Below are 23,559 nucleotides of genomic sequence, written 5' to 3'. Positions count from 1 at the left end.
GGTTGAATTAGCCCAGTCCTGACCTGCAATAATACAGAAGGGAAATCATATCATAGAATCACAGAATTGTATAATTGCAGAGCTGGAAGGGACACAAAGGGCCCAGCCCCTGCAGTGCAGGAATCACAGCTAAATAGCAACACAAGTATCAAACTTAAATGCTTTTAACTAAAGCCAACGGGGTGTGGGTGTATTACAAAATCAAAGCATGCAAGTGATTGCAATAACTCTCAATATTTACAACAATCTGGTATTGCTTTATAGTGAGAAACCCATTATCAGTATGAGAGATTACAATATCCAATTCCCTCATCCTCTCAGCACAATGATTTTTGCTTGCACAATGGGATTTTGCCCCTCTCCGCCCCCTATGTACACTGGTGCGAATGGGCTAATGGAAGAGGAATCTGCCTCTTTCTGGGGCACTTCACTCATTTCCTGTCGTATTTTACAGTGACAAACCAAGAAAGAAGCTAATGTCTGGAGATACCTGGTAACTAGAGCTAAATTCATTAGGGCTTGTCATATGGATTGAGCTGGTTGAAGGAGCTACTAATTTTTATAGACACACATGTATGCAAAAAGAATTTCCCACCCACGTTTTTGTTGCTGAATGTGATTTTTGTCTTTTCAGGTTTTTCGACGAGCTGACAAGAATGGTGAGTGACCTGCCTATGTGATTTCCTTGCTCTTCTTTTTTATTTATTTATGTCTCATTATTTAAATACCAGTATATAACGTTAGTCTATCTCAAAGACTAGGCTTGAGCAACCGGCAAGCCCTCTTACCCCACAGCCACTAAGCTTACTCAGGCATCTTTGGTGGAGGACTTTATCAAAATCTTTTTAAAAGCCCAGGTACACAATATCTAGTGGAACATCCCAATCAATATGTTTGTTGACACTCCCAAAGAACTCTAAAAGATTAGTTGGAAAATACTTACATCTATGGAAGCCATTCTGGTTTCTCTTCAGCAAGACTTGTTCTTCTAGATGTGTTGTCATTTTATCTTTAACAACGCTTTCCACCTGTTTTCCCATAACAGAACTTAAGCTAATCAGCCTGTGATTTCCAAATCCTCCTGGATACATTTTTTTAAAAAAATTGATGCTACATTGATCACTTTCCAGTCCTCAGCTATGGTGACTTATCTTAGAGACAAGTTACTTTTTTTTTGTTAGAAACTCAGCAGCTTTACATTTGGATTCTTAAAGAACTCTTGGGTGGGTGCTATCCAAACCCAGTAACTTGTCAGCTTTTGTTTTGTCAATAAGTCCTAGAACTTTGTGTCTTGTCACCACTCTTTGCCTTAGTTCATTCTTCCTGGACATTGAGGTCCAGCACCGAGGGCCTTCTGGCGGTTCCCTCATTGCGAGATGCCAAGTTGCAGGGAACTAGACAGAGGGCCTTCTCGGTGGTGGCGCCTGCCCCGTGGAACGCCCTCCCAACAGATGTCAAAGAGAAAACAACTACCAGACTTTTAGAAGACATCTGAAGGCAGCCCTGTTCAGGGAGGCTTTTAATGTTTAATAGATTATTGTGTTTTATTTTTCTGTTGGAAGCTGCCCAGAGTGGCTGGGGAAACCCAGCCAGATGGGCGGGGTATACATAATAAATTATTATTATTATTATTATTATTATTATTATTATTATTATTATTATTATTAGTTCCTCAGACTCTGTTCCCAAGAAAGTTAGTTAAGGAACAGGGATATGTCCTATGTCTTCTGTGCTGAAGACAGATACAAATAATTCATTCAGCTTCTTTGCAATCTCCATTTTTCCCATTAGCAAACCTTTGGTTCCCTTGTTGTCCAGAGGCCTAGCCACCTTCCTAGCCAGGTCCCTGCTTCTAATGTTTGAAAGCCAACCAGGAAAACATATGAGTGGAAGTTGGGACCTGGTTCTCCCCATTCCTAGTCCTGCATTCTACCACTCTAGCTCTCATAATTTCTGAGATTTTCATAATTTCTGAGCAACCATGAGAGCTAGAAACTTTATGATAAATAAAGGCCAATGTTGTCTAGTTTCCAAGTTCTTCAACAGATAAGCAAACTCTAGTCCTCATGGGTGAGTGGATACATCCAGGCTCTTCTAGAGCCTTGCTGACCCAGTCTGTGACCTATGGTTCAATTTAATCCCATGATGTTTCTGCCATCCCTGTGCCCCCTGCTGTCTATCACTTTGGCAATTGCTGTCTATTATTTCCCATATCCATGCATCCTTGCCCTTGTCATACAAACCTGCATGTCAATCATCATCTATTAATGCTGATCTTTCATTGCTATTCTGCTATCTGCTCTGACCTTTATATCCCCCATGGCTGCTGTGTTCACACTCCTGTCACTCCCAGGAAACAGATCTGAATTTTATTATATATATATATATTTAGTTTTATTATGCACACTTGCCCATTTGGCATTTCATTTTTTGTTCCACTTTTAGTGTATTTTGCAATTGTTTTCTCAGTGTCTCACAACACTGGCCATTTTAAGTTTTCCCATTTACAGGAGGAAAACTGAGTCCAGTCTGTATTGGCTCACTCAGTTTGCACCCATAGTTGGATTGTAACCCTGGTTTCATAAGTCCATTCTTTGGGCAGCTTTCTTTATTCATAGGAAACGGCAAGCTGAAAAGAAGCAGAAGGTCTGTGCATTAGCTAACCACCGCTGCCAAGATATGACTAAGGAGGAGATAATGTGGATGTGAAAAGGATGTGCATGGAGACAGGCCCCATGTATCCTGCACAGACTGTGGATTGGTTCATACCTGCATGTGCTGCTGGAAGCCTCTGTGCAGGTTCAGAATCATAAGTAGAGCACCTGCACTTCCTTCAAGATGCACCTTGGCAGTGGTGGTCAGTAAACATGCAGAACCCTTTGGTTTTCAGTGTCTACATGTCCAATGGCTGCTCAATGGAGCATAAGTGCTTAAGAAACACCTGCTGGATCAGGCCAGTGACCCATCTACTTCAGCATCCTGTTCTCACATTGGCTACCCAGGTGCCTGTGGCAAACCCTCAAACACTCCCCTCCTATGGTTTTCACCAGCTGGTATTCAGAATCATTACTGCCTCCGACCATGGAGGCAGAGCATAATCGACATTTTATTTATGTATTTATTTTATTTTATTTCTATACCGCCCTATACCTGAAGGTTCACATAAAATATCAAATACATAAAATCAAAACAAAAGTAACAACCCAATAAACGCCCCCTCCCTAGAGAGCCAGCATTTTAAAATGGGTATAGGATGTAGATCAAGCAAAGGCCTTGTTAAAAAGGAACGTTTTTGCCTGGCCCCTAAAGGTGTATAATGAAGGCGGCAGGCGAACTTCCCTGGGGAGAGCATTCCACAGACGGGGAGCTGCTGCAGAGAAGGCCCGTTCTTGTGTTGCCACCCTCCGGACCTCTCGAGGAGGAGGCACATGAAGAAGGGCCTCACAAGATAATCTCAAGGTCCGGGTAGGTTCATATGGGAAGACGCGGTCCTAACTAATAGCCACTGATCTCCAAGTGAGTGGGAGTGATCTCCAAGCATGGACAGTGTGATATGTCAGCCGGGAACCCATGGATCTCATCTGCGTCAGCCTCTGCCATCTCAGTGAAAACCTGCGTCTTCAGCACTGCTGATGTTGCTCAACAGAGACCTATGAATTCCTAGACGAGTAGCCCTGTTAGTCTGTCACACAACAGCAAAGAATCTTGTGGCCAGGGCCGGCTCTTCATAGACCCCCGGTGGCGCAGTGCACCACGGCGGGGGGCTGGTAAGCTGGGCGCCGGCCTGGCAAGGAAGGCGCCGCGCGGCAAAGCCGCGCGGAAACCAATTGCGCCCTGCGAGGGCGGGGCGTGCGGCGGAGCGATCTCCGCCCCTCAGCACCAGGGCGCGCGATCTGCTCAAGACGGCCCTGCTTGTGGCACCTTCCTAAAGATGGCCATAATATATCTGGTAGTCGTCAAGGTGCCACAAGATTCCTTGTTGTTTTTCCATGAATTCCGGGCTCCAGTGTTGTACCATAACCTCTTCCTGTTGCACAGCTTGCTGAATTAGACAAAATAACACAGAGAGACTCATGTTGCTCTCATTTCTGCAAAGGTATAATTATTCCTTCTCTTTCATTCAAATGTAGATGATGGGAAGTTGTCATTTGAAGAATTTAAGAACTGTTGTGCCGATGGCATCCTCAACTCTGAAGAACTGTGGGAGTTGTTCAGTGGCATTGACAGGCGTCAGTCAGGGTAAGGAGGCGTCTGTTAAGTGTTAAGTCTGTTAAGGAGATTTCAAGCAGACTCAATTCCCCCTCCCAACACCCCAAGACCCATTGCACTATATCAGATTAGCATGCACTTAAAGCAAATGGGTGCATTTCATAGACAACAAAGATAATATTCTACATTGGAGTTCTCATGAAAGTACCCTTAAATAAACTGGACTTAACTGATATGGAACGTAAAGCTTTGTCTCGGCAATACAGAAGATGTAAGCATGCCATGAAAGGATCAAGAATATGACTAGATGGTGGCCTGGATTGCATGTAGTGCCAAGACAAACCATGGTTTAGGTGAATGCACAAATTTCCAGAGAGGAAATTGTGACTGCTTAGCTCCTCCTCTTGTCCTGTTGCTGCGGCACTGCTGTGTACTACGCTATTGATTGGCCATCCCAAGCTGAGCTCATGGCTTGTTTACAGAGGAGGAGACTAACCATGAGCCTGGGTTTGGATGACATGCTAAACTGTGGCTTTGTCACAGCAGCAGCAGGACCAGAGGAGGAACAAAGTGGCCACAATCCCCTCTCCAGGCACTGGCATGCTGGCATGTTTCCACTAAAGCAGTTTGGCTTAGTGCTATATATGAGCTGAGCCACATGAGATTTCATTCTACTTAAATTGGTTTAGTCCTATTCCTTCTTGCTGTATTTTGAGTTTTGAAGTATACAATAACTGGTATATGTAGAAGAATCTGCCTTAAGCTTTGGGATTTGTCTGAATCAATCGTCCTCAGCCTGTTGCCCTCCAGTTGACACCTGAGACTAATGAAGATGTAGTCCAATATATATGGAGGGCACCAGGTTTGGGAAGGCTTGGCTAGATGACATTCAATCATCCTCCAAATCATCAAGGATTTCATCCAGTGAGACTGCAGAATAGTTTGTCTGTGAGCTACATAAGGATGCATGATGTCGATATGGGAGCATCATGGAGCTTGAAGATGGAACTCGGTAAGCCTGGGAATTAAAAGCTGTTTTAAAAATAGTCCAGACTCTGATCGTAATTAAGATAGAGTGTTAACTTCACAGCAGTATGCTTGAATTGCATGGATCAAAATCTGCTTTGCTATTTTTGTCCTAGTGCAGATTTAAATGGCATGTAAACCCTCTATGAAATATGCAGGCAAGATGTTTGTTTGTTTGTTTGTTGGCTTGCTTCTAAGCACTACAGTGCGGTTTTGTCCATCACAGCGAAACTTCAATTACACTGTAAGATAGTTGGCCTTTCTGCTGCATTGTCTCAGCTTGGCCCCTTCGCTTGTTTTGAGTAGACAGCATCCAGACAAGAGACAAACTTCCCAAAGGAAAACAGCTAGAAATGCTTCAGTCCTCCCTTCATGTGAGCTAGTAAATAAACCAGGACATCTACAAAAATTCCTTCAGTAGCACCTTAAAGACCAACTAAGTTTTTATTTTGGTATGAGCTTTCGTGTGCATGCACACTTCTTCAGATACAGTGAAATGGAAGTTTCCAGGCACTTATGTAGAGAAGGGGTGGGGAGGGGTGGGGATGGGGAGGGGGGATCACTCAGAAGGGTGGTGGAAATGGGTGATTGACTGACTGATAGCTGTTGATGACCGCAAACGACTGCAAATGGTTTTGCATGAAAAAGCAAGGGTTGAGATGGCTGAAGATCGCTTATCATGTATAATGAGATAAGAACCCGATATCTCTGTTCAAACCAGGTCCCTCCATGGTTTTGAGCTTGGTGATAAGTTGCAATTCAGCAACTTCTCTTTCCAGTCTATTTCTGAAATTCTTTTGTAGTAAGACAGCTACTTTGAGATCTTGTATAGAATGTCCTGGGAGATTGAAGTGTTCTCCTACTGGTTTTTCTGTCTTCTGGTTCCTGATGTCAGATTTATGTCCATTTATCCTTTGGCGTAGGGTTTGGCCTGTTTGTCCAATATAGAGAGCTGAAGGGCACTGTTGGCATTTGATGGCATACACAATGTTAGAGGATGAGCAATTAAATAGTCCTGAGATGGTATGTTGGATGTTGTTGGGGCCAGTGATGGTGTTGTCCGGGTGTATGTGGCAGCAAAGTTGGCATCTGGGTTTATTGCAGGCTCTGGTACCAGTGTCCATGTTAAGTCTGGTGGTTGTATTATTGTGGGTGAGGAGTTGTTTAAGATTGGGTGGCTGTCTGTAGGCAATGAAAGGTCTTCCTCCCAGAGCTTGAGAAAGGGAGCGGTCATTGTCCAGGAGAGGCTGTAGATCTCTGATGATGCGTTACAATGACCGCTCCCTTTCTCAAGCTCTGGGAGGAAGACCTTTCATTGCCTACAGACAGCCACCCAATCTTAAACAACTCCTCACCCACAATAATACAACCACCAGACTTAACATGGACACTGGTACCAGAGCCTGCAATAAACCCAGATGCCAACTTTGCTGCCACATACACCCGGACAACACCATCACTGGCCCCAACAACATCCAACATACCATCTCAGGACTATTTAATTGCTCATCCTCTAACATTGTGTATGCCATCAAATGCCAACAGTGCCCTTCAGCTCTCTATATTGGACAAACAGGCCAAACCCTACGCCAAAGGATAAATGGACATAAATCTGACATCAGGAACCAGAAGACAGAAAAACCAGTAGGAGAACACTTCAATCTCCCAGGACATTCTATACAAGATCTCAAAGTAGCTGTCTTACTACAAAAGAATTTCAGAAATAGACTGGAAAGAGAAGTTGCTGAATTGCAACTTATCACCAAGCTCAAAACCATGGAGGGACCTGGTTTGAACAGAGATATCGGGTTCTTATCTCATTATACATGATAAGCGATCTTCAGCCATCTCAACCCTTGCTTTTTCATGCAAAACCATTTGCAGTCGTTTGCGGTCATCAACAGCTATCAGTCAGTCAATCACCCATTTCCACCACCCTTCTGAGTGATCCCCCCTCCCCATCCCCACCCCTCCCCACCCCTTCTCTACATAAGTGCCTGGAAACTTCCATTTCACTGTATCTGAAGAAGTGTGCATGCACACGAAAGCTCATACCAAAATAAAAACTTAGTTGGTCTTTAAGGTGCTACTGAAGGAATTTTTTTATTTTACTTCGATCCAGACCAACACGGCTACCTACCTGTAACCAGGACATCTACAGTTAACTTTCATTTCCCATTTGGTCCAAACTAGGAAACTGTGGTCAACAGCTTCGGAAGCAACCAGGATATTAAACCAGTTTCAAACTGGTTTAATATCCTGCCGTGTTCCAAAGCTGGTAATCACCCCCTGTATGGACAAAATGGGAAGATGTGGTTAGTTAGAGATTTCCTGGTCTTTTTGATGACTTGGATGATTGTCTGAATATGGTGCAATGCATGATTATCATACCTGGTCATCTCCTTGCAAATATATATCTGACAGGGAATTCTCCATGCAGTTTGTGGGGTTAGGCTATATGATATTCCACAGCATGCGCTTGCTGTAGCTGGTGTCATTTTACTGATCTTAATACAGATCAGCTTTTGGTGCTTGATCCTTACAAAAAAAAAAAGCTGCAGTTGTGTTTGGATGCCCAAAGCAAATCCATGTGTATTGTTTACTGTGGCTGTGCTGCTAAACTGATAAGTGGAAAACTGAAAAGTGCCACTGTAACAGTTTTTTTTTTAAAAAAAGACAAGTCATGTGAATTGACCCTGAGTGATCACCAACATGTGTCATCTGAGATGAAGGACTTGTGAGCCTGAGGGTTCAACTGTCAGGAGAATTTGGGTCCTGACCCTGACCACCATTGTCCACTGGAGACATAGAATTGATTTCAGCACCTGCTCTTGTTGCTCAGTTAAGTGTGTGAATACCTGGTCTCAGGTTTATCTTTGCCAGGCAAACTAATTTCATGCCCATATAAATAAAACATGTTTCAATGAGAAAGGAAGACAGATGGAGCAAGTCAGGGTCAGATTTTGTATTCCCTTTGTTTCTTTTAATAAAAGTTCCGAGTGACCTTGGAGAATTGGGTCAGAACAGTGTTTAAAATCTCAAAACTATCACAAATCCTGCCAGAAACAATACAACCTGTGGGAAAGAACGGGACTTTTTAAAATTCTTTTTAAAAATTGTTTCTTCTTTTCCATTGTTTCTTCCTTTCCATGGGTTTGTTAGTAGCAACAATTATTGGCACTACCTTTGAGATTTTTAACTATGCTTTATTAATGGCATTAAATGGTTATATTCCCTGATGAAAAATAATTAAAATGCATTAGACTGAATGCACCCAGAGGTCGCCTTGGCTCTCATCTCATCCTAAATGCCTCACCCCAATGCAAGTTGTCTTTAGTGAAATGGGTTTTTCATTTATTTATTTTTAAAGCCTACAGGTAACCAGGGGCAAAAATAGAATGAGTATATATACCGGGAGCAGCAATGTTTTTCTTTTTCCTTTTGCACTGTGATGTTGTTGTTTTTTGAAACATAAATACAACATAGAACAGATATAATCAAAACAGGTGGGCAGCTACCACCAATATATGGAGTTATATACAAGTAGACCATCAGTCATACAGCATGAGACATTATTGTACTATAGGAGACCCAAACCCAACAGGTTGAGAGTTAAGAAATGAAAACAAACCAATTGGTCTCAAATATATGACTAGTAGATTCACCTCTAGCCACTCTACATGTTTGTGTGAGCTTACCTGCTAATGCTAGGGGCCATGCCTATCGCACCAGTTTTGTATGTTACAGCCATTCCCATCTTGCAGTGATGCTTTTCTTAAACCAATTTCAGCTTCCCTCCCCACCCTTTGTTCCCTTACAAAACTACAAAGAAATTTGCCAGGGGGCTTTAACCTCTGCATTCATGTGTCCCACAGTGAGTCCTCACACCTCCCATCATCTGCCAAGCAGTTTCTCTCATGCTAGTATTGCCATATTTCAAAAAGTAAAATTCCTAGCCCCACTGATTTTTACACCTGAAAACCAGGACATGTCAGGAATTTTCCTGATGTATGGCAAGCCCTTTTTAAAAAAGATGGCACTTGCCACCTGCAGCTTCTTTAAGTTTACACTTTGTTTGCAAGCCACTGCACAGAATTTTAAGTGGGAAAGTGGCATATGAACATTTGAAATAAAAACAATTCAAAAATGTTTTTAAATTTGCTGGCTGAGGTATCCAGGGCCTCTTTTTCTTCTTTCAGAATGGTTTAATTCCTTAACCTAACACTGATTTATTACCTAGATGTGGCATCCCTGAATGACAGGGTGCCTGCGGCCATGCTCTGAGTGCCTTCTTCGCATCTCAGTAGCAGCACATCTTGTCTTTTGGGATTAATTCATGAAAGGTTTTCAAGCCCAGAGGTCATGTAGGTGAAAAGCCTGGCCGTTCCCATGTTAGAAATTCAGCACTCAACATAGCAAGCATTCTTCAAATGTTCAGTTTGACCAGGCAAAAATGAGCTCGCCAGTGGTTTCCAAAATATAAAAGGAAATTATTCCTTCCTAGACACCCCACGTAAATAATGTACTCCGTCTTGACAGGTTTCCTACATATAACATCACGCTTCATGCCCCTTTCCAATTTTCAAGGGATGCCTGCAATAATTTCAAGGGGACATTGGTGGGCCTACATTTTGGGGGCCCTTCACAACTAGCAATGAGGTCTGGGTAGAATCATAGATTCATAGAGTTGGAAGAGACCACAAGGGCCATCCAGTCCAACCCCCTGCCAAGCAGGAAACACCATCAAAGCATTCTTGACATATGGCTGTCAAGCCTCTGCTTAAAGACCTCCAAAGAAGGAAACTCCACCACACTCCTTGGTAGCAAATTCCACTGCCGAACAGCTCTTACTGTCAGGAAGTTCTTCCTAATGTTTAGGTGGAATCTTCTTTCTTGAAGTTTGAATCCATTGTTATGGATTGGGCACCCCAAAGACAACCATTGTTATCTTCTTCAATGGGGTTGTTCCATGACAGATCACCATACCTCTATACCATCTGTGCTACTGACTGTATAAATCTGGGATTGTTGTGCTATATAGAACAATAAAATAACTAATTTGAGTTGTGCCACTCAAATTGGGTCTACCAGACCCATAAAAAAAGCAAAAGAAAAAGGCAAAAGAAAAAAAGCAATGTGGACTAAAGTTGCTTCTGGTGCCCCTCCGGGATTAGGGGCCCTGAAGCTGAAGCTTCATCAGTTTCATAGCAGATTCACCCTGCATGGGGATGTGCAGATCTCTGAACAAATTAAAAAAGATGTATGGTTTGGTTATTCATTGTCCTTGTACAAATACCCATTGTGAAAAGAAGAGGGGAGGACAGAGGGGCAAGATGAGAAGCGGTACAACAATATAGTCCTCATACACTGTCAGGGGGACTCCTTACAGGGACCCCCCCCCAGTCATCCTGACCAGCACTTTGCCCACTGACAGCGCTAGCAGCGGGTCAGGAGGAGAGAATGAGGAATGGAGCGGGGTGGAGAGAGGGCTCTCAGACACATCAGAGCCTAGGCTGGCCAGAGAGGGAAGGACAGTGCAGCGAGGTGCCAGAGCCTCTGCAAAGCTCCAGCCGAAGGACGGGAGAAGGAACGCAGCCCCTTCTGGCACCCGAATTGAGGCGCGCGCCCACATGCAGAGCTAAGGGGAGGCGCTTTGGGGTGCCCAGGCTTTTATGCTGGCCGAAGAGTCAGAAACAGCCATTGCCGGGTTCTGAATAGGACTAGGCAGTCATGTTTTCTGATATCTCTGCACTGTAAATAATATGCACAATAAAACTCTGAAAGACAGAGCGGACTGGAGCGTCTTTACTCGAGAGTAGCCACAACAATCCCCTGACATACACTATACAGTGGTACCTTGATTGTCGAACTTAATCCATTCCGGGAGTCCGTTCAACTCCCGGAACAGTTCGAAAACCAAGGTGAGGCTTCCGATTGGCTGCAGGGGCTTTCTGCACTCAATCAGAAGCCGCAGAAGCCGAGAGGACGTTCAGCTTCCAAAAAACATTCACAAACCAGAACACTCACTTCTGGGTTTGCGGCTTTCGGGAGCCAAAACGTCTGAGTACCAAGGCGTTTGACAACCAAGGTACGACTGTATACGAATAGCAAACTCGGTTCTCTGAGTGTGGATCCTTATGTAGCCAAAACAGCACCATCTGTGCACAAGAGGAAGGAATCAGCAGGCTTGGGGGGGGACCCAGTTCTGTGGAAGTACAATTTTAAAAATGGGGGGGAGGGATGACCGGGAGTGTGTGGAATAACCCAATGAGAACAAAGCAGGCTTAGTGGCTAAGGAATGCTGCCTGCCGGCCTAGGGGCATGGGCAGGATGCAAAAGTAGCAGGGAGGCAGAATGGAATGGCATATCCTGGAAGGGGGCATGGATGGGACCCTGTACATTTCGTAGACTTCTTCACTGGAGTGTCATGGTCCCAGAGAAAGCAAAAGACACCCTGTACTCAGAGAAATAGAGAGACAGAGGAACTGGTGGGAAGCAGAATGTTGCGGTAGGAGAAATACCTGTCACAATACGGATCTAAATTTAGTCAGAATAGCAATACCTAGGACTGCTCCTTTGTAAGTGATTAGGAAGTGGAAGCAGCGTCTCTTGCAGTACATCCTTTGAGAGCGTGGAGATGGGGGAGGTACAAACAGCACACAATGTTTCGTGCATATTTGAGAGCTGGGTTTTTTATCCCCACCCCCTGCTGTCAATGGCACCAAGAGCCATGGGAATAATGTGCTTTACCTTCTGAAATATCACACCTTGGGCACTAGGGTGGCATCGCTTCCCTTAATGATGCCTCAACCTGGGTCTGAAGCAATTTCCCTGAAGTGATTAAATTAACCTAGATTAATCTCAGGCAACAAAAGGTACTCTGAAAGGTAATTGAGGGTGCCTGAAGAATATGGAGGTGCTGTGGTGAGATGGCTGGCTCCGTAGGGAGTCGGCGAAGGAAATCCAAGGAAGAAGAGCGCTTGGAATTGTATTTGTGCAATGAAGATCATTCCTAATGAGTTTCTCGAGCTGGCAGGCTGCTGATTTCCTAGAATGGAACGTTAACATGTCTGAGTGACTTTTCACTGCCCTTGTCTGATGTGAAGAAAGGGCTGCGCAAATGAGAATAAAAAGCATCTCTTATGGATACGTTATCTGATGCTGACACTGTAAGAGAGGCAATCTTCACAATCAGATTGGGCAAGGAAATTGATTTGGTCAGGTCCACAATGATTTATCTCCTGTGTATGAACACGGCGGCTACGTTGCTTGTGGGGACAAGCCAGTATATAATGCCTTGCTTGTGGGATTTACAGTGTTTGCCGTTTGCCAATTTGCTACTGGTGCAAGTTAAAGCTGATGGTGAAAACAACTTCTTCTTCTTCTTCTTCTTCTTCTTCTTCTTCTTCTTCTTCTTCTTCTTCTTCTTCTTCTTCCTCCTCCTCCTCCTCCTCCTCCTCCTCCTCCTCCTCCTCATACCCCACCTTTCCCCCTTACAGGACTCAAGGTGGTTTACAGATAAAAACAAGAATCACTAAAAATATAGAAAAACAACAACCATTAAAACAATTAAACATTAAGAGAATCAAAACTACATACATATACAAAATGTGTTTAAAACCAGGTGGAAAGGAGAAATAGATCTGGGTGTCATCAGCATACTGCTGACACCAGACCCAAAACTCTGGACAACCTCTCCCAGCAGTTTCAAGTCCCATCCCAGCAAGGCGCCCCAAAAGGATGCTATGGTTGATGGTATCAAAAGCATGTATTTCATGTGTTTGTGCTTTTAACTGTTTTTAATTATCTTAAATCACCTAGAAATGATAGTTTTGTAGGCAATTAGTTAATTGAAATACCAATAATAATAGGAGAGGGTATCCATTCTGCTGCTGGGAGGTGGAGATTGTAGGATTTTGTCCTATATACTTAGTACTAAATCACACCAGGGTTTTGGTGTGTGTTTGTGGCTTTTAGACTGTGATCACAAAAGCTCATAACACATACCTGCAGTTACACTCGGGGCTGCCTCTTGTGTTTGTTTACTTAAATATTTATATCCCCTCTTTCGGCCTTGAAGTTTACAAGGTAAAGAAGAACAAGAGTTTGGTTTTTTTTAATAAAAAAAATCAATTAAGGGTTTAGAACATTCCGCAGTGTGGATTGCCTGCAGCCACTGTGCTAGCATTAAGTCAGGTTGGGCACTTCACTGGCTGAGGTGCTCAAGGGGCTCAGAAGGACTCCTTTACTGGCCTGACTTAGCTGTGCCACTGCTCCCTGCCAGCCCTATGAAGTCTAGATGCAAAGCAGGGGTATTGCGTTTCAGGAAAGGCAAGATGGCAGGTGGTCACAGTGGATAGGAGGTTAGCTTTTAACTAAAATACTTCCCTGCATCCATGGCAACAGCAGCAGAGGTGGTGGTGGGGGAATACTCTCTTGGCATATTGGCGTGTGTGTGCATTAGCAGGTTGGGGCATCATACTGAAGGCTGCCACTGACCTGCCTCTCAAGGAAAGTATGACTAGTACCAGCACTGTATTCTTTGAGTGCATTGGCTTCATTCCTCCTTAATTTATTGCGTTGCTGGTTACGCTGTATAACTGTATCTGCAGATTTTTAAAAAAGTTTTCCATGCTGGCCTGAAATCCATGTTTGAACAAAGTGCAGTTTGTGCATTTTAAAACGAACTAAATAAAAATGAGAAACAATTAATACAAAAAGCAAGATAATGGTTATAATGAAGTGCAGGGAACAGCAGAACCATCGTATGCAGGCAACACATCAATAAAACAAGGGCGGCGGCGGGGGAATAGCAATAAGAACACAAGTACAGCAATCTCTCTCCTTCCCCCTTCAGGTTTTGTAGAAATGAAATGCCTCTAGCAAGCCAATCTGGGCCTGGAAGAATGTTTAAATATTTTGTTTTGCTTTATTTGTTTTACTGAATTTCTCAGATTTCACACAAGTACCATGTATCAGATGGGACGCGGGTAGCGCTGTGGTCTAAACCACAGAGCCTTGGGCTTGCCGATCAGAAGGTTAGCGGTTCAAATCCCCATGGTGGGGTGAGCTCCTGTTGCTCGGTCCTGCTCCTGCCCACCTAGCAGTTCGAAAGCATGTCAAATGCAAGTAGATAAATAGGTGGGAAGGTAAATGGCGTTTCTGTGCAGTGCTCTGGATTCGCCAGAAGCGGCTTAGTCATGCTGGCCACATGACCCAGAAACTGTCTGTGGACAAACACTGGATCTCTTGGCCAGTAAAGCGAGATGAGCGTGCAACCCCAGAGTCGTCTGCGACTGGACCTAACAGTCAGAGTTCCCTTTAACCTTTACCTAGGAATGGTGTCTTCTATAAAACAAATTGCAAATCACTTTTTACATTGAACATGTTATAGAATTGGTATTAGTACTGAGAACAAAGTCAAAATGAAGTGAAAACCACATTTCTGTTTAGATTCTGTTCTGTTTTAAAGTCCTGGGCAAAGACCTCTCTGCCTGGTTTTTCTCAAGGTTTGCCTGTGCATTAAATAATTCAGCATTTTAATTATTAATTGGTTAATGTTTGTTACAAATTCAGAAGATGAAAAGGGCTAGATAAGTGCCGAGTGCAGTTGGCTCCCTTAGGGAAGTGGGTCTTATCAGGAGTGTTCAGTTTTTATATGTGGGGATTGTTCCGGTGTTTTATTATTAACTGGATGGCAGCCATCAGACACAGTTTTGGAGGCTGCCTTGATAAATCTCCGAAGCCAAAAGTCTAAGGTTAAATAATAATGCACAACGTTTTCAATAGGCATAGGATGGTCTAGGCAAAGAATGGCTCCAGCAGTGCAAATGGTGGGGGAAGTAAAAAACCTGCTCCAGTAAATAGTAATAAATTATCCCTTCCTTTCCCTACACATGCTGTGTCCTCCCCAAATCAGCACCGGAGGGTATGGGGAACCCCAACCCCTAGAACAGATTTAGGGGAGAAAGATGGGGGGGGGAGAGGAGTTCATTGTGCAGGCAGAAATCCTTGCCCTCATTCTGATTTGTTTGCAGGGAGATTGGGTGACATTGGCTATTTCATACCCTCCAAGTGTCCATTTTCCGGGGACAGTCCTGGAATTACAGAAGTCACCCCAGCTTCTGATTTGATCCTGAAATGTCCCTATTTCCTTTGCCAGTGCTGCCACCACCAAGCTTGGGGAGGAGGATGAGCTAGTACTTGCCCTCAGTGACGGCTGCTGCGAGGGAGCATACCGTTGCCTCTCCACGGTCTCTCCATGACCATCATTGCCAGCCCCTCTCCCTCTCCCTCTCTTGGGCAGCTCAGAGCAGCTGCTGGAGAGCAGGTGAGGTGGAGGAGAGGCTGCTGCAGCCAAGGCCCAGACCCACATGACTCTGAGGGGCAGGTAGAGGACAGGGCTGCCCTGGATGGGAGGAAAGGGAGAGCAGAGCAGAGCGCAGGGAGTCTTGATTTAATTTTTTTAATTCTTCATGCATCCACATCTATTCTTGCCATTTTCTATAATTTATTTATTGCTGTGTATTTTTTTTCAATCTACCAAATAATAAAATAAAATAAGTCCATATTTGCATCTGAGGAATGTTGGAGGCTATGCTATTTAACGAGCACTTGCTCTTATTGGTTTGAAGGGAGGCTACACATCTGGGAGGCTAGAGTTCCCTGGGAAGATGGATTGACCGTTACATCACTCTGGAAACTGTAGGTCTGTGAGAGGACGGGGGGGGGGTCCTCTTGACAACTCTGTGCACCCTTAACAAACTACAGTTCCCAGGATTTTTTGGGGGGGGAGCCACAACTGCTTGAAGTGTTATGACGATGCTTAAAATGTATGGTGCAGATTATTTCCAGTGGCTTTTCTTCCCAGGTGGAAGTGCTCAGAATTGCATCCTTCGCCTGTGCTAAGTGTCTTTTCAGCATATATCGCATAAGGGCTGCATGGAGTGGTTTTTATCATTATTGTTATTACTACTATGCCGCTGGCGGTGCAATAAAATTCCTCCGTAATGTACCTTTCCGCCCTTTTCCTTAAAAGAAAAAAAAATCTGGCTTAAGGGAGGCATCTATTTTCATTAAAAAGAAAAGGTGGTGCAATGTCATTACTGAGACAGAAGGTTGAAAGCTGCACTGTGAAAAATGTAAAATGTATGGGTGCCAGAAGCTCAGATGGGGGGGGGGGGAGATTGGTCACATTGCATTGGCATATGAGAGCGCTGGAAGTCTTACCATTTACAAAGCGGTCCTGTTGTGGTGAAGGTGGTGGAGATTCCTTTGAAGGAGTTACACAATGTCCTAAGGATTGCAGTGCGACCAAAGTGGGTGGTGGGTGGCTTCCCCCCATTTTTACCCCCACCCTATTCCAGTCAACGGCCTGCTTAGTGCAAATGTCTGAATGTGCGAGCTGCCAGAGAGGAGAGTGTGGCTTCTTTGCTCCTCCTCTGCTGCCCTGTTGTGAGCTAAGACATAGCTTCGCTTAGAGTGCTGCCTGAAAATATGGTTCCTCTTTCATCCGATTCCAGCACCTGTTTCTCGTCTAAGGTTTAGACCTATCATCTCACCTGAGTTTCTTTTCTTTTTCTCGGTCTCTTGCAGCAATTTAGAGACGGAGAAGTTCTGCGGTAAGTAGGCCATTTACTTCCTTGCTATGAAAAATGTACTTCTAGGCATATTATTCACTAAGTGCCCACAAAGCATGTGGCTTTTGCTCCTCTGCTGAAGTTTATCCCCACCCCACCCCCAAGATGGGGCACTAAACCAAAAGGAGGTTTCCTGGTGATACAATACTCCATACTTCAGGGAAGAGAAGAGATACTTTGGGGGCATAGCTGCCAAGTCTCCCTTTTTTTGTGGGAAACCCCCGGATTTTAATCCGTTTCCCGCTGTTATCCCGAATAGAAAAAAATCCTGGAAATCCCCCAGATTTCCTACCTGCCAGGGAGGCTCCATTTCAGGCACCGCTCTGCCCATGTCTGGGCACCAGAAATTGGGCAGAGCAGCACCGGAAGTCGCTTCTACACATGTCTGGACATGCGTAGAAGCGACTTCCGCTGCTGCGCCGCTGCTGATCCCGCATTTTTCAGTGGGAGACTTGGCAGCTATGTTGGGGGAGAGATGTAGCTCAGCAATAGAGAATCTCCCTTGCATGCTGAGGGACCCGGGCTCAGTCTGCAGCATCTCCAGATATACCTGAGAGAGAGCCTGCCTGAAACTGTGGGAAGCTGCTGCCAGCCAGTGTAGACAATACTGAGCTAGATGGAACAATAGTCTGACTCAGTAGAAGGCAGCTTCCTGTGTTCCTAGGTACTCTATGACAGTGTTTCCCAAACTTGGGTCTCCAGCTGTTTTTGGACTACAACTCCCACCATCCCTAGCTAGCAAGGCCAGTAGTCTGGGATTATGGGAATTGTAGTCTGAAAACAGCTAGAAAGCTAAGTTTGGGAAACACTGCTCTAAGATACTACTGGCCACTTCCCCCAACGATGACAACACAGATGTAAATATTAGTAGAGGCAACATTTCTTTAAAAAGCAGGTGTGGGACAAAACTGGCATGCCATTTTGAAATCTTCACAAGCTTTTTCTCCTACTGCAGAGTATTTCTCGGACTACCTGGGGGAATACAGGCATGTCCTGTCTGCCTTGGAGCAACTCAACACTGCTGTCCTGTCAGCCATGGATAAAACCAAACTGGTAGGTGTGCATTCCTTCTGATATGGGCATGAATGGAGCCAGTAACACTGTATATGTTTTGACACCGACAGCTTTAATTAGCCTCCAATCACTCTTTGCTTCCAACTCTTTATAATGGAACATTAGTTCATGTGTGAATATCCCAGGATAAATAAATAGGCAATAAATAGGCATCCAGTCAATGAGGCATATGGTGCGATTGTATTCCTGTGTGTATGGTTCTCATGGTTCTCAAGAGAAAAGTTGAAGTTTGTATTTCATAAACAAAAATATAGATATAATGAATTCATTTTATTTTTCTCCAAACTGGAATAAGGCTCTTCAGAGACAATAGAGGCTTGGGTCACCATTCTGTACAGTGCCTCTAATGTCTGAGGGCTTGTGGGTCACTTTGCCTCATATCCAGTAGAAAAGCTTTCTAGGCTTGATAGAGTGTTTGTGAATAGAGTTGCCAGTTTACAACCCGAACGTTTTCTACACACCTTTAAAAGTTCTGCATCTGTAGCTGCAATCCTAAACGCACTTACTAGGGCATAAGTTCTGCTGAATAAAGTGGGACTCGCATCTGATGTATATAGGAATGCACTGTAGGAGAACAGGTGCAGCCATACCTTCTCCTGCTCTGTTCCTCCATCATTCCTGTCTCCCACCTACTCCCACTCCCAATTTTGCTTTGCAGCATGGAGGGGAGGGGTGAGCTCAGTGGAGAAACAGATCAGCTTGGGCTCTGTCATTTCCAGCAGAATTTGGGATGTTCAAAGGTATGAGTGCAACATCCCTAAAGGGCATCCTTTGTGGAAACTCCAAGGGTCCAAGTTCCCTTTTCAGGTATTGATAATGTTAGGAAAGTTCAGACACTGATGCTGTTGTCCATCATTTTGAAACTCTGATTCCATCCTGTTTTCTAGCTAATTAAGATGACATAACATGTGTATTATCATTTAAAACAGTTTAAATCTGTTTGCAACATTATATCTTACTTAATGTATCCACTCTAGTTATTTCATTAGTTTTATATTGATTCTAGTACAGAATAAATGGTGCCCAATTCTATCGAATCATCTTATATACTCATCACCACTATATTTCATGTCTTCTTTAGCCATTGTTGAGTTGTATCAAACTCAGTTTTAGTCACAGTAAACCTACTGAAATTAGTGGACCTAAGTTAGTCATGAACTGCGACGGCGGGTGGCGCTGTGGGTCGCAGAGCCTTGGGCTTGTCGATCAGAAGGACGGCAGTTTGAATCCCCGCGACGGGGTGAGCTCCCATTGCTTGGTCCCAGCTCCTGCCAACCTAGCAGTTTGAAAGCACGTCAAATTGCAAGTAGATAAATAGGTACCGCTCTGGCGGGAAGGTGAAAGGTGTTTCTGTGCACTGCTCTGGTTTGCCGGAAGCAGCTTAGTGATGCTGGCCACATGACCCAGAAGCTGTCTGCGGACAAACGTCAGCTCCCTCGGCGTATAGAGCAAGATGAGCGCCGCAACCCCAGAGTCATCCACAACTGGACCTAACGGTCAGGGGTACCTTTACCTTTTTAAGTTATTCATGTTCATTAATTTCATTAGGTCTGGTTTGAGACCCAAATGCAACATTGTCAACATCTGTGATACCAAGACATCCGATCTTTTCTCATCCTATGTTTCACGTACCCTAGAAGCATTGTAACTGGGCTCATTTGTTTGTGACATCTCATTATTTATATGATAGTACCACTATTTTTTCCCCCAGTGGTTGATATTATTATGAATAACAATTTTGATTGTTCTCAGCGATGAATTCAGAAGTTTTTGCCTCCTAGGAAATAGCTGTAGTCAGACTCCACAAGTCCAAAGTGATTTGCTGAAAAAAGTCACTAATTCCATAAGGATGAAAAAAATCTGTTTGAGCTAAGAATCTGTGAATGCAAGATGGGCATCTATTTAACTGAATATGCTCCTAGCAGAGAATTCATCACTGAGCTTAACTGTACAGCATTTGCTTCTTTTTGCAAGCTCCATTTCTGTAGCTAAAAGGCAGAAGGTTGTACTTCTTACCAAAACCTAACCCTATGAACCCTCTTAAAACCTTCCGCCAGTGTATTATGTTTGCAGTTGAGTACCCTCCATGTTAAACCCGATGTGTGTGAGAAAACCTTAGAGAATAATGAACGAGAAAAACTTCCTGGGAATAGTTTTTTTTCGTCTTAAATGTGCAAAACAATTTCATTTTTGTGCTCAAATTCTTACTCTCATTTAGGTTGAGGGGAAATTGCAGGGACTTTGCCTTTCAGGTGAAATGTCAGGTGCACCTGTGTCTATGCATGCATGAGAAAATACTTCTGGGTCTTTCTAGGTCAATATTCAGTGGTTGGAGAAGATTCATATGATACTCCTTACCCTCAAGCATTATGTCAGCTGTAAAAAAAGAAAAGAAAGACTGTGATTGGGTGTGCACACACCTGTTTACTCTGCATCCAGTGTGCCGCCATCATGGGTTTACCAAGAAGTGTACACATGACATTAGCCACAATCCATATCTACCCTGAAATAATGTGCATTGATGCATTTTCCCCCAAACCAGCTTTGCTCTGAATTGAGATAATGAACAAACTAGCTGTGTTTCAAGCCAGTAATGTCAACAGAGCCTGAAACAGCAACTAATTTTTGCCATTTCTATTTTTTTTCCTGGGTGAAAAGGAGATTTTAAGTAGACCCGAAATATTTCCTAAAACTAGGGTGGATTTAACTGAGGACAGTGCTCTTTGTGAAGGGCAGAAGTGTTGCCAACTGTGCTTTGCCTCACAGGGCTGCTGCACTATTGTTTGCAATGCATAAATTCTGTTCATTGGACTTTTCACATCACCTCATCCCTATTCTAGGACAAAACTTTACCTGCTAAATTTTTGTCTGTTAAAAGGCTGGGACGGAGGGAGGGATTACAGCGGGGGCATATGAAGGGGTGGGGGCGGTCCACCCCGGGTGCCACCCTGAGGGGTGACAAGATGGCCCGCTGCCCCCCCAGCTGTAGAGCAGTCGAGGGCATGTGCACAGTCAGTATGGGTGCCGCTTGTGCAGCGTCCATACGAGCTGCTGCGGGTGTGCACTCAGTCTGTACGATTCGCCCCACCCCTCAGTGTCCCACCCTGGGTGCCGGAGAGGGTTCCTTTGCCACTGGATTACAGGAAGAGAACTGGCGGGGTTGAACCTCCAGAGAGACTTTTTGGAGGGTGCAGGTGGCTTTGGAGAAAGGAGGCTGGAAAATTTCCTTACATGATCTTCTGTCAGTTAACGTATGAGCCAAATCGATTTATGTGCTTGGCTATGCACTCTTTAAGGAGATGAGTGTAAAAAAAAAAAAATTTAAATCATCTCAGAAAATTAAAAGAAAGTTCCTTAGTTGTTATAAAAAAGCCCAAATGTTTAGACCAGAAGGTTGTCAATTAAATGAAAGATTCAAAATAGGGCTGCTGACTTTTCTTCTGGAAGAGGTTGTTTAACAGCAGGATGACGGGCGAAAATTCAACAGGTGGAGCCCTCCCAGTATGGAGGTGCTTTATCTGGGAAAGTATTAATAGGCTAAGGTAGCATCAGCTTCTGCTTGCCTCAGCAGGAGTCTCAGTAGGCAGAGGAAGAGGAGAAAACGCATCTCATTATGCCAGGCTGTATGGTTGCAAAGGTTGAAAAGCTCCCAGTGCTGGTGAAGAAGGAAGGAGAGACATTTGGATCCTGGAAGGATTCCATCCTGGAGAGAAAATGGCATGGGCTCAACAATGCAACAGCAGATCAATAATGTATGCTGCTAAAGGTCCCAAATGGGGAGGCATTACGGTATATTAGGCTGTCACGCAGGCTTCCTTCTTCAGGTGGTCCTAGACTCCTCTAAAGTGATGCATCTCAAATGGATTTCACCTGAGATCCCTTCTATTTGTCAAAAGGGAGTTAATCCAAACCTCATTCAATATCCTGTGCATTCAAGGACGGGCTCTAGCTCAGTGGGTGAGCACCTGCCTTGCACCCAGAAAGTCCCAGGTTCAGTCCTTGGGGTCACCAGGTACAGCTGGGAGAGCCTCACAGCCTGAAATCCCAGAGAGCCACTGCCAGGCTGTGTAAACAATACAGAGCTAGATGGACTATTGGTCTGGCTCTGCCCATCCCATTTCCCTTTCAGTGTCTCTCTCAGATATTTACATTGCTCAAGTTTCTTCACATATTGATGCGGCCACTTGGGGATTATTCACTATAGCGGGGCTGTAGAAGGGTACACCACATTTAGCCAGAGGGGAATTGAGCCGTAGGGTAAGTTGTGTCTCATGCTGCTCAAGTGATACCAGAAGAACCCTGAGGATATGCTGCCTTGTTTGGAGAACCATCAAGGCTACTCTGAACTTCCGCACCTCTCAGGGAAGGTTGAGCAAAACAATGCTAAGACCTAACAGTTCTTTATTGATTTACATGGGGCTGCTTGTCTTCCAGCAATCCATTATGTAATACAGTGCTGAGACAGCATTGATTGCTAAGCAGGAGGTTATATTTATTACCATGTTCCTGGGATTTAGAGCAACCTGGCGACTTCTAGATGTTTTAGACTACAACTCCCCTGAGTCCTTGCTAGCCGTCTGGTTGGCAAAGGCTGATTTGGAGCAATACCATCCAGACAAGCTTTGTTAGGGGGAAACGGAAGGCCTAACTTGATGTGAGCCATGACTGGATCTCCCAATATCTTTTTCTTCTTCTTTCTTTTGGAAGGTCGATCAAAGCACCTAACCCAGTGTCTAAACTGGGAGACAGCCATTTCTCTGATCAGAATGACATGAAGCTGATAACCTTGCTGGAGATGGGAAAGGAAAGATATGAGGAACCTGTTTTTCCTTTTTCTTCTCCTGTGGGTGTTTTGATTGGGGGGGATGGTGCAAGGAAAAGGGTTAGACCCCTAAGCGTCAGGACTCAAATCTCATCTGCCCACCCCCATGTCTTCTTTTAAACTTTCAAAAAGTTATTGGGAGATCTGAATTTCCATTTGGCCCCAAACTAACTACTTGCTTGTTTATTGAATTTTTGGCCAATCCAGCAAGGAGAGAGAGATAATTCTGTGCCAATCACCCTTCCCAAAGACTTGAACAAATGAATGTTGTATTTAGCTGTTGGTGAAAATATGCCAGTACGGGGAAGAGACACCATCCCATGAGGAGAAACTTCCACAATCAGAGGGGGGGAGCTACCACATAGAAGGCCCTGAAGCCATGTACAACTAAATCTCCATGGGAAGACAAAAAAAATCCACATATGAAAATGGCTCTTAGTGTCTTCTCTTTGGGGTCTTCAACATTTAACAATCCTTTGTCTCTGCTCTCATGATTATAGCTCTTCTCCATAGGAACTGAAAGCATTCAAACTTAATAATACAAGTAGAATCACTGGATTCTATTTTGGACACAAATCTATTGGAGAGATAATTCAATGTGCTCAGCAGGAGAGGAGTGTGATAGATTTCTGCTGTTTCCTGTGATTCAATTCCCCTATAGTAATAGGCATGGCCCAAAGGTCACATCTAAGCAGGGAGCCTGATATTTGAATGGGATACCCACTTCTCTGACTTGATTAAGGCATGTGTGCACAAATTTGGCCTATCTCTAGTCTCACTTTATGACGA

At 44.1% G+C, this 23,559-nt stretch overlaps 1 protein-coding gene across 1 annotated transcript in view; it reads left to right on the top strand.

Annotated features, from left to right (window-relative positions):
- Window positions 1-23,559, top strand: part of NECAB3 (N-terminal EF-hand calcium binding protein 3) — an 89,450-nt gene that overhangs the window by 32,858 nt on the left and 33,033 nt on the right. The window contains exons 2-5 of the mRNA XM_035122948.3: window positions 635-659; window positions 4,131-4,239; window positions 16,831-16,856; window positions 17,830-17,927. Coding sequence (XP_034978839.2) covers window positions 635-659; window positions 4,131-4,239; window positions 16,831-16,856; window positions 17,830-17,927 — 258 coding nt within the window. The remainder of the gene's footprint in view (window positions 1-634; window positions 660-4,130; window positions 4,240-16,830; window positions 16,857-17,829; window positions 17,928-23,559) is intronic.

The sequence above is a fragment of the Zootoca vivipara genome, chromosome 7, assembly GCF_965207765.1.
Source record: "Zootoca vivipara chromosome 7, rZooViv2.hap1.1, whole genome shotgun sequence".
Taxonomy (NCBI): domain Eukaryota; kingdom Metazoa; phylum Chordata; class Lepidosauria; order Squamata; family Lacertidae; genus Zootoca; species Zootoca vivipara.
This window is presented reverse-complemented; position numbering and strand designations above follow the sequence as displayed.